General features: G+C 36.0%; 1 protein-coding gene across 1 annotated transcript; it reads right to left on the reverse strand.

Annotated features, from left to right (window-relative positions):
* Positions 1–488: 488 nt before the first annotated feature.
* Positions 489–10,412, reverse strand: cahz (carbonic anhydrase). Its single transcript, XM_066723283.1, has 8 exons — positions 10,220–10,412; positions 9,862–10,084; positions 9,081–9,278; positions 5,643–5,761; positions 5,174–5,269; positions 4,251–4,313; positions 3,806–3,961; positions 489–1,760 (listed from the first exon to the last, which is right to left on the reverse strand). The coding sequence occupies exons 2-8, from the start codon at positions 9,893–9,895 to the stop codon at positions 1,638–1,640; spliced, it is 789 nt and encodes a 262-aa protein (XP_066579380.1). The 5' UTR covers positions 9,896–10,084; positions 10,220–10,412; the 3' UTR covers positions 489–1,637.
* Between the last annotated feature and the right edge of the window lie 1,219 nt (positions 10,413–11,631).

Here is an 11,631-nt window from a genome sequence, read left to right on the forward strand (position 1 = left end):
AAGCTGTGGGAGTCTAGAACGCGTTACCCAGTCACTGTGTTGAAGCAGACAGACTAGAATTGTTCAACTAACAGATGGATGACATTCCTGGTTCAGGTCATTATTAGCATGCATCCATATGAGGCCTCTGCTCATTTGTATAATTATGTTATTAGGTTCTCAGTTCTCAGGGAATATGATAATACGTGAGTTGATTCTAAGAGGAAATGTATTGAATAATATATCTAGTGTGTGAATCTGTTTATAGTGTACAAGTATGTGAACATGCAGCTACAGACTGCTTAGATAACAGGCTGTGTCATCTGGTGTCATGAAAGTCTGAGATAACCAGAAAACCTGCCACCCACACTGGGCAAACCATTTGGGCTGAAGAGCAAATGAGGAAGTCTTTGCTTTTATTTGCTGACAGTTCAACCCCCAGTAACCCAAATGTGAAACTGACAGTTTAAGCACATCAGTTGAGATAAAATAATGACTGGAAACAAATAAAGCATAAAATATATATATATTTTATTGATCAAATTTTCTTCATCTCCACAACTGACAGGTTAGCAAAACTAATTTATCTACAGTAAGGAGTGAGACATTATTTGACCGACAAATAATCTTCAAATTCCTTTAAAAGCTAAAGCCTGAATTCAATGGTCCCTTTATGCACAGAACTTCAATGATTCTTTGCAGTATACACTCTGAAACAACAGGCTTGATTTCTTGATATGGTTGTGTGCTTATTATCCATATTTCAGCAAGTCTGCCTTTGTAAAACCCTCAAACTGTGCTGGACAGAGAGAGATCCACTGAAGCTACCTGAATTCAATATAATTCTCACAGACCAGTTTTTATATGTGGTAATGGTACATGGAACAGGTCAAAGTGAAAAAGTAGCCTTGTTAAGCATGTTGCAAAATATGCTTATCTACTGCAGCAATTTCATTCCTGTTAGTAACACAAATAATAGTCAGATATAACACACTCCAGCATACGTGCAAATCAACAGATCAACAAAGCGCTGATGGAATGCAGGTCCTAAAGGGCTCAGCCGGGACTCTATGTGTGGACGTTAGTAGATCCTAGAAGGGCTTTCAGGCTCAATCAGCTATGATTGCACCGAATGTCACATTTCATTAAGCTGCTGTGATCCTGATACTGGGAGATGGGGATTACGGATTGACAAGATAAAGTGCATCTCTACCCCTATGCAGATGGCAATGTTTCATTTCAGCCAATTGTAATGTTTCCCTGTCACTACTGCATTTTTCTGTAAAATGGTGATGCTTTGTTTTCGTCGTCTTGTGGAACTCTGCAGGTCTTAATTGCACTATAAGAACTTGGCACCAGTTGCATAATCTCAGACCTGGACAACATAAGTATCATGACGAATTTCTCGAGCATAAATGCAGGCCAAAAATATTGATTTTATAGGGATGTCTGTGCAATTGTTGACAAAAATGTCTATGGGAGACATGTACTTAGATTGCCATAGGAATATGTCTATTGCAGTTCCAGCTGAACTATTACTATATATCAATCTTTAATTTCCATCTATATAAGGGCTGGATTGGTAGGGTACACTTCTATTTTTAAGGCCTTGGTTCAGTTTTGTGTGGAGTAGCTTTTCCTGGAATGGCTTTCCTTCCTCACTTAAAGGAGGCTCGGACTTTCCTGCCATGCAAATGCTGGGGGGGGCGATAGTTGTTCACCATGCAGCAGGGGGGAGCTTCACCCTCGCCAGTAAACAGAAGAGTACGGAATTTCGCCATCTGTGAAAACAAAACCAAGGGCAACTTAAAATGGGCTTCGATCAAGCTGTAATAACAAGAAAATATGTGCTACTACTGTAAATAAAAAATGGCAATGTTTTTCTTTTTGAATGTTTATGCTTTATAGTGTTGAGTGGATTTTCTTTTTAGATTTTAGTAGAGAAGAGAAAAAAGGGGTTAATGCACAGAGCTAACACCCACACATTAGAAACCAAATACAAACTAATGAATACGCATTAGTGGACGAAAATATAGCAAAATGCAGTCCACCAATGATAAAAATAAAACCTAACGAATAGAAAACAATTAACATAGCTGCATGACTATAAACTGCCCCTGGAGAAGGCTTGTTTTGTTCTGAAAAATACTGTTTACCAAACAAAAAAACACATAACAAACAAGTACTGTTGGCAGGCAGATATTGATGCAATCTCAAAAGTGCAAAAGTCAACAACTAGATGGAATCTTTGGATATTTGATTTGATTGACTTTAAATCAGATTCATGAAACTTTTCATTTTAATGCAGTAACACTCAAAACATTTAAAATAAAAGCCATGTACCTTGATTTGGACACAGAACTGTTTATGGTACTGCACTGATTTTGCTAAAGCATTTTCAGTTGGAATTGTTGCAGGATTTGTATATTTTATTCTTGTTACTGTCTCCAGTGGTGTATGCAGTGTAAGGCAAGGCAGCCTAAATTTGTATTTTAATTTCAGTGGTGACATTTATTTTCTTTGTACTAAATATAGTGCATTTGATTAACACAAGGGGTGGTTTAAAGGATTTTGAATCACTGGTCTTGTCTTGGATAAATGCATTTGCCAAGTTAATGAGTTATAATAGTGTGAACTAATAAGTGACAAACAAAAACGTATCTGCTAAAGTATTATGCACAATTGTTCAAAATGTACAATATTCCCTAAGGCCTTTTTCCTTAACAAACATAATCCAGTGCTTTTAGGACCTTGCATACAGTGATTGAGAGTTTCCATACAATTAAATTAAATTGTAGGGCAACTTCCTAATAATGATCTATAAGATATATGATTTGACCATTCTATTGCATAATGTGTGTTTAACATATGGCTGTTAAATTAATTGTAGTGGCATATTGCTATATCTGATGGTTAATACATACATTCATATATTTTTCTGTAGTAACTGCACATGTGGGAATGACTGCACTTCACAGACTGAAGCAGAGTTCTGAAACGATCCACTCTTAATTACAGGAAGTATGATTCCCATGTTTTAAAGCAACCTTTACATTATCATAACCAAAAATTACTATGTTCCTGGGTGACGCCACTAAAGGCAGCATTAAAATAGACAAAACTAGGCTTTTTTTAAACTGTGCACAGCAAAAAAGATGTGTTTATTTTTAACTGGATATTTACCTGTGGTAATATTTCTCTGCTGTTTATTCCATTGTTCTATATTTTGCCACCCTTTTGTAAAGTTAATCATTATAGCAACTACTAATTAGAAGGGTGCTTGTCTATCAATGTGCCACCTCACTTCTGCAGGGGTTATTTGTCTTTCTGTGCTTGGTTCTACTACACGTGCTGCTAACTAGACCTCGCTGTAGCTTTTTAATTTTTTTACTAAATCAGGAGAGAACTCTGACAACATTTACAAATGTGACATGGTAAATTAATTACTAACAGTTATGATTTTATTATATAAGCAAAATGTAAATGCTCAAATAAAATGTATTTGTTTTTAAAAGGAATTCATAATTTTGCACGACTATACCTAATAGGCTGCTGTTAATGTGCAATGTTTAGGTGTCATGCTGTTAAATGTGAATATATATATATATATATATATATATATATACATGTTTAATGCTTCCAAAATGTATTATTAATTCCCCTGTGTATCTCACTGCGCAGTAAACTTACTGCAGCAGCCGATTGAAAATGAGAAAATATGTGCCGCATAAGTACCTTGGTAGGCCTGTATGTTTTGCTTTAAAAAAAAATCTCAAGAAATAATAGAGACGGCTTTCGATGTGGATGGGTGATCTACTGAAAGTACCTGTTGTGAGCTGACACTGATTGGCTCTCTGAGGACAATCCAGGTGACGCTCTCCAGCAGGGGTGGGGTTGTCAGAGACCCATCGTAAGTCCAGAAGTCCAGAGAGGATGGGAGCAGGGTTGTGGGGTCAAAGTTTGAGAAGGTGGTTTGGCTCCCCTGCAGCAAAAACAGTACAATATGGGCATTATTTGATGTTATGGTTTACCTTCTCATCTCAAATACTTAAATCTAATATATATAGTATTTTAGCCTGCCATACAGGTTCTAGCTCTTTTACTTTACTTTGTTGGCATATGTGTCATTTTGTTAATCATATAACTGATTGCCTAAAACTGATTTGATAACATTTCGTAAGGCACTTTTGAAGCAGATGTTAATAATGGTTAATGTATCACCAGACACTTGCCGAGTAGTTTCTAAATTAACTTAATCTGCCTTTTCTTACCTTTTCCTTAATTGCGTCAAAAGCATCAAGGATTTCCTTCAGGTTGGGATTTTCATTGCCAATCTATAAACAAAAAGAGATTATACATTACGGCATGTTTCTTTCTGAAGAACACCCCCCACCCCCCCCATTACATAATCCTGTCTCTTGTTGAGATGTGTTAATAGGTAATGTGTTAAAATAAAATATTAGGTTTCCTTTGAAAGGTTTGGTTCTTATTTTGATGGTTACCAATCATGTAATGTTGTCACCACTACTGGTTGAGTTGATATTGAAAGGTGGTAACTCCAACTAAGAGCCACTGTTTGGTAGTCTTAACGTTTCTATAACTGTAAAATAGCAGTGGATGTGCTTTATGGATAATACATCTCTTCTCTGTGGTAGAATAGTCTAATTGTCCTTGAAATTTAATTTAAAGATTTCAGTATTAATACAGATTTTTCTTTTTTTTAAATGCAGTTACAAACAGGGTACAGAAGTAAATGCAATAATAATAATAACAATTGCAAGAACTAAGGTAAAGGAAAGGTATAAGGTATGTAGAACATTATTACTATTACTTTTAATAGCACAGAATTAATGCATAGACACAAAAGAGTTTTCATATTTTGCCGATGAGGGGTTACCATTTATGCTATATGACATCATCCCTGACATTTTGTCTTCTGTTGCTTTTAAGAAGACCTGTCAGAGGTGTTTCTCTCCAAGATCAGAAAGCACTGATTGTAAAGTTTCAAGTGCTTTTATAGAACTAAAAGAGCAAGACTACCAGCAAAACGACAAGATCTGAGAAATCTTGTGTAAGTGAACATTTAATTCTCTATGCATATGTCTTGCAGTTTGGGAGTCGTGAATGGCATTGTGAAGAATGGTTGCTGGGACTGTGAAGTCCTAGCAGTCAGAAAAAACCCCAAGAAACTTGCCTCTAGAAAAACACCAACAACCGCCAAGCCATCGTGTTCCTGCGCCGCAGCTGCAAAGCTTGCGTATTTCCCAGCATTCCAATGGACCAAGTGAAGCTGGAATTAAGAAAATATGTTAATTTTGTGAAGCTGTATTAACTTTTAATAACAAAAGGCATTATAGATTATAATCTATCATATCTGTTGAAAAATAAAAGTGGAAACTAAGAATATGCCATGCATTTTATCTAGGTGTCCCATATGAAATGTTATGAATGTGCAATTATGTCATTAAAACAAATCAATTGTTTTTAAAGCATTTCCAAAACTGTAATCCCATGGAGTTGGTTCCTCTGTTTTTGTCTAGATCAACTGACCAATGTGAAGAATGAGCTGAGACCTCCAGATGTAAAAACATCTAAAGGTCAGCAACTTTCTCCTCATAAACTAGAGTCTGAACATTTTCAGCAGAAGTGAAATCGACCCTCACCTCAGCAGCGAATTTCTTTCCATTCACAGTGTGCTCTGATCCCTTGTCATCACTGGAGCCCCAGTGGACGTGAAACTGACACAGCCTGTAAGTCCCAGACACTGGTCCTCCTTTCAAGGCTGTGGGGAATAACACACACACACACACACACACACACACACACACACACACACACACACACACACACACACACACACACACACACACACACACACACACACACACACACACACACACACACACACACACACACACAAATAAAACAATGAACATGGATTACTAATCTTAGTATCAAGATTACCTGGGTTTCTCAGTGCTTGGAAAATTTGCACATTACAAAATAAAATTCTGAAGCTCTGAACAAATAAACGATTTTTTGCTTGAAAGTGGAAGTAACAAATATGTGTGTGTGTCTGTGGGGGGGGGGGGGCAAGTGTCAGTCAGCAATATATCTGTGTTAAAGGAACCTGCTCATTGTTTTGTATTTTTAAATGCTTTCACAATCAGTGTTGGTAGTTGGTTAATTTAAAGCAAAGCAAAGAATTTCTGTAGGGATTGACGTAAAAAAAAAAATAAACATTGTAATACTTGTATGAAAAAATGTCAACAAATAAAGAGTACAATAAATTATACAGAACCAAACCAAAATGTTTTCTAATTTCAGTCTAATTCTTCTCATCAGCCTAAACTTGGCCCAATGCAGTGTAGCCAACAAATCTGACCAACATCGGGCCACCTGATTGCACTTATGTTGTAAGTTGCCCTGGATAAGGGCGTATGCCAAGAAATAAAAAATAAAAATAATAATAATAATAATAATAACCTCAGGAACTGATGTCAGTACATGCTCTTGGTACATCCTGTAAGATTGCTCTTAAAAAGCAGCACGAGAAGGACGATTTGCTACATTGGCACAGTGGCATTACGAAGATATTTTTGAACACAGTACTATTATATTACAATCACAGCAGGGAGATAGAAAAATTTTTGTTTAATTGTTGGACATCTTTATGATCATTCTGGACAGTTCCAGATAACCATCAGCAAAGAGTATGTATACCTCCAGCTATGTTAAACAAATCAAGTTAAATATTTAATACTTTAATAGACTTAAAGTGCTCTTTATATGACTTCCTTGGTGTTTCAATTCTTTAAACCACTAACAGCTTTGAAAAAGCAAAACACTATCTTGCTAATAATTATTTAGTCATCAGTCCAACAATCTATTTCTGTTAAAATACATCAAACTAGTCTTGTCAGGTTCAGTAATGGCACACTAAACACATCTGTGTTGCTGCAGTTTTGTGTCAGAGCTGCCACATCACTGTAGAAATGGAGCAGCTGCAGTCTGGTTGGACCCTGTCAGTAAACACAACCATTGTTGCCCAAGGAATGATTTATCAAAGCTCAAACTAAACTTGACAATAAGAGATGCATAATTGTATACCACACGTTTTTTGCTGTTATTTTTTATTATTATTTGACAAATATATATAATAAAGATGTATTCATGTTACATTTGATAAGCTTTCACAGTGATCCTTTAGTATAACAGTCGCTGAATAGAAAGTGTGGGAGTGTAAGGGAAACAGTTGTCAACGCTCTGGAGTTTTATTCAAATGCGGAATTTTAATATTGAAATTTTCTCATTTCATCGCACAGCTTGGTGAATGTGCCCCTTTTGAAAGACCTCAAACACAAATCTTGCAATGTCATGCCAAGGACATTTGTTGATGAGGACTCCTGGGTTAACTGGAAATGTCAACACACTTTATTAAAATAACAACTGTGTAAATCAAGGTTCAAACCCTTAAAGACAATGTATCCTATACTTTAAGGGGTGATGCCTTTTTGCAACGGGCTTATTTTGAAACAAACTAGCTGTGTGACATTTAAAATACAGGACTGGCTGCATTCTTTGTACAGCAACACGTGTCACCTGAATTCTGTTTTCCTTTGAAATTATTCAAATCACAGCTTTAGCTTCAGGTATTGTGTGCATCAAAGCGTATAATGTTACAAACTTAGTTGTTTTTTCCATGTAAAGGACATCAGAGGAATAAGAAAAAAATGTAACTTTGTTTACAAGATTTTAAGTGATACATGAACATGGGTTTAGTATTCAGTAAAGAATATGAATCATTCTAAATCAAATGACCTTTAACTCAGCAGGATTGTTGGTTAAAATAACTGAGAGCCCACAGGGCTGACACAATCACTGTAGACATGGAGTTTACTTATTAATCGTATAAAACAATGTAATCTGTATTACACCTCAAAACATTTTTGGAATAATTATACAGTGAGACTGAAAGCTATTTGATGGTCTCATAATTCAAATTATGAACAATAGAAAGTGACCTTTTAATTTGAAGTAAACAAATGCTCATTCAATTCATTATAACAAAAAAGTGTGAAACTCATGCTTCATAAAGCAAGACAGACACATAGTCATATTTTAATATTGTATATGGATTTCTTGCCAGTATTAGAAGTAGATTATTACCAGCCTGTAAATATATGTATGTACATATATATATATATATATATATATATATATATATATATATATATATATATATACACACACACACACATATATATATATATAGTCTTCATAAATCAAAATTAGGTTTTATCACTGATAGAAACGAAGGAAGTAAAATGAATTTGCTAAAATCCCTGATATACCTCTGCACACTTTGAATAACATACAGTTCATTCAAATTTCCTCTTTGGTTGTGTGGAAATTAATCTTTAACTAGGTTTGCAATGCCAAAAATATCCTGTATTATGACCTCTTTACCTTTCGCCATTCATATGGTCTATTGTTCTATTCTTCCTGAAACATGTTTGATCTGCAAAAATATAAATTCAGAATGCAATTTGCAAAGAACCTAGAATTAAATGTATTGAATAAAGAATACTTAAATGCATGCAGAAAATATATATTTCTCTCCACTTCTAACAATTGTTCACAGAAATCCTGCACTCAACTGTCATTTTTCACTTAGTGGACTTTTCCACCTGCCAATTCTCACTTTATCAAAATTTTTATAAGATCATAAATAAAACAAAAGTTAGAGTCGAGGGATTAAAGGTTGGAAAACAACCAGTGGCAGATTGTTTCATTTGTTTGTAAATATAATAATAATAATAATAATAATAATATCTAATTAACAAGACATTTCTTGAAAGTTTGCTTTTTATGGCATGTGTCTATGTATTTGTCTTAATTGTATTTGTATAGTCTCATAGGACATTGTTTTTGTGTCACACCTTACATTACACATTGGCATAGCCTACATTACCATTGATCTGAAATGTTATACGTTACAATCTGACGTGCAGCTTTAAGTCATTAACAGTGAGAGAACAAAGACCTCCTAGAATTATTGTCTCTATTCAAGACTCCAGAAACAAGACAAAAATACTAACTTGAGCTGTCGGTAGTATCAGCGAAGACAACCTGGAAGGAGTGTCCGTTGTTGAGGATCCCATTGCAGGTGCTGGGGTCGTAGTGCAGAGAGAGCGGCTTCAGACTCGCGTCGTGCCTTGCATGGGCAGTCACGATGTCAATAGGGGACTGTCTGTGTCCTTTAGCAATTGGGAAGCTGTGGTGCCATGTAGATGGTCCTGCAATATGAGTAGAAAACATGTGTTAAGCTTTCCCCGTCTCTAAAAAGATGCATCTATAACAAATGAAGTGGAGTAGTGCATGCATGCTATAGTTTGTGGCAAAGTCTGATGAACAAGATATGCATTTCTTTCTGTTTTCAAAACCCACGTTCAGTGTTGTTTGAAGTTGTGATGATGGAAAACATCACTATTGGAAATTCTGGCCAAGCTTCACATTTAGGTTTTAGATTAACAGATAATACTTTTTTTTTCCTGAGGAAGTCTACCATATTGTCTTTTTTTTTTTGTAGTAGTAGTAGCAGTAAAGTGGAAGCTTGACTTGCAGTACTGTTGGACAGCTGCCACACTGAACTTGGTAGAGCAGGAAAATCAAATGAATGAGGCATTATGCACACCTCACCTTGTCCTTCACATTAAAGGGCATTACCCAACACTAACAATGTGCACCTTTCATTACTGAGGAACTTAATACAATACTGTAGGGTTATTCAATGTAACATCAGGTATTTCAAATAACTGTAAAAAAAAAAAAAAAAACATAACAAAAACATATCCAATAATAGCATAATAATGATCTCACCATTGTGTGCTCCATATCCCCAATCATGAGCCATCTCTAGTGCGTTTGTGTGCTCCTGTGTGTCTGCAGTGCAATCCCTGTGCTGTTCAGAGCTGGATGGAAAGTCTCAGTTTGTGATACCTTCAGTGGACAAGTGTCTGGGTTTTTATAGGCTCCCCCAGCTGGGACGCGGTCTGTCTCTCAAGCCAGTGGGTTTGGCTACATGATCTCAGCCGGCTTCACTCTAAGCAGGAGGAGTTAAGAAGAGGATGAATGAAGTGGACGGTGGCTATTTTGTTTCCTCTTTTTTTTTTTTTTTTTTTTTAAATCCACCGATTCCTGATCCAGCTCCGATCCGCGAAACAGCGCATCCACTCACCGACACTTGAGCCAAGCCATCCCTCCGTCTCTCTCTCTCTCCCCGCTGCGTGGATCTGCCCGCTTCCCGATGCCCTTCTTCTGTCCCCCAAAATGAGCTCCTGCTCCTGGGCCTGGGATATCGCTGTTACTGTCACGTACAGTCGTGTCCAGGGTGCAGGGATGGGGGGCTGAGGTGCGAGAGACGCACTGATCTGATCCCAGCGTGTTTTCGTTCAAACCCACGGATGTTTGAAAGGGATTGTGACAGACAGAGGGAGGCAGGCTGTGATATGAGTAATTGAAAAACATTGCATATGTGCACTTGCTGTCATTCACGTCTAATAAGTGGTCGTCTCGGGTTAAATGTGCCCTTATCGTGTGGCACTCCAGAACCAATTCATGTTTTATCTGGATTACATTTGAACTACTTTCTTCACTGGGTATAAAACTCTTATACCTAGTGAAGAGTGAAGTGACCTCAATGCAGGGGGTTGTAATAAAAGCAGGCTAAAGTTACATTCTATTTTAAGCCTCGTCAGACAAACTTAAATCGATTATAGTGGTTTTACTTTGTCGTGTTATTTATTACGATGTTGTCTCTCCTGTTCTTATTTAAACACATCACAGTCGTAAGACTATCCCATGAAGGTTATACGGACTAGTACACTACAACAGCTGTGCATAACAATCGTTTTTTGTGGATTTACCTTTTCTTTGAATGTCTTTTATTATTATTATTATTATTATTATTATTATTATTATTATTATTATTATTATTATTATTATTATAGTGTTGTATAGCTGCCGGTCTCCCACATTTAACAAACTATACTCCCAAAATAAAGACAAATTGAAAAGGACCCCAGAATGGGTGTGTGTGAAGGTGTGAGCAGTTTTGCTAATTAAGCCCCTACGAAATTCATGTGTGAGTTTAATTGACTGTTTTTAATGAAAACCATCAAAATAAAAAATGTAATCAATGTATATTTATTTTGTATTAAGTACAGATTCCGATTATAATGATAAATACATCCTGTACTTGGGGTTTAACTTCAACATTGCTTGCAATTGCAATACTTACATCTATTTATTGGGGGATATTATTTAAATAATGTATGAACTAATCCTCAAAATACACAAGCAGTGGGATGCCATATGCATTTGTAGATATATATTCGTCACCTCAGAAGTAAATTATCTCCTGTTCTCCATCCAAACACATTGCTGTTGTAGTTTATGTTTATCCAGACAGTCTTATCAGTGTATAAACATTTTGCTCCAATGTCAAACTTCATTGCCTTTACTGATGCTACCTTAATGTACAATAAAACTACTACTGCTACTACTATTAACAACATAACAACATAATTATGATTATTATGATTATGATTATTATGAAGAATATTTTTAATATTATTATAGTACTGTGCC

Source organism: Amia ocellicauda, chromosome 2 (assembly GCF_036373705.1).
Source record: "Amia ocellicauda isolate fAmiCal2 chromosome 2, fAmiCal2.hap1, whole genome shotgun sequence".
NCBI lineage: Eukaryota > Metazoa > Chordata > Actinopteri > Amiiformes > Amiidae > Amia > Amia ocellicauda.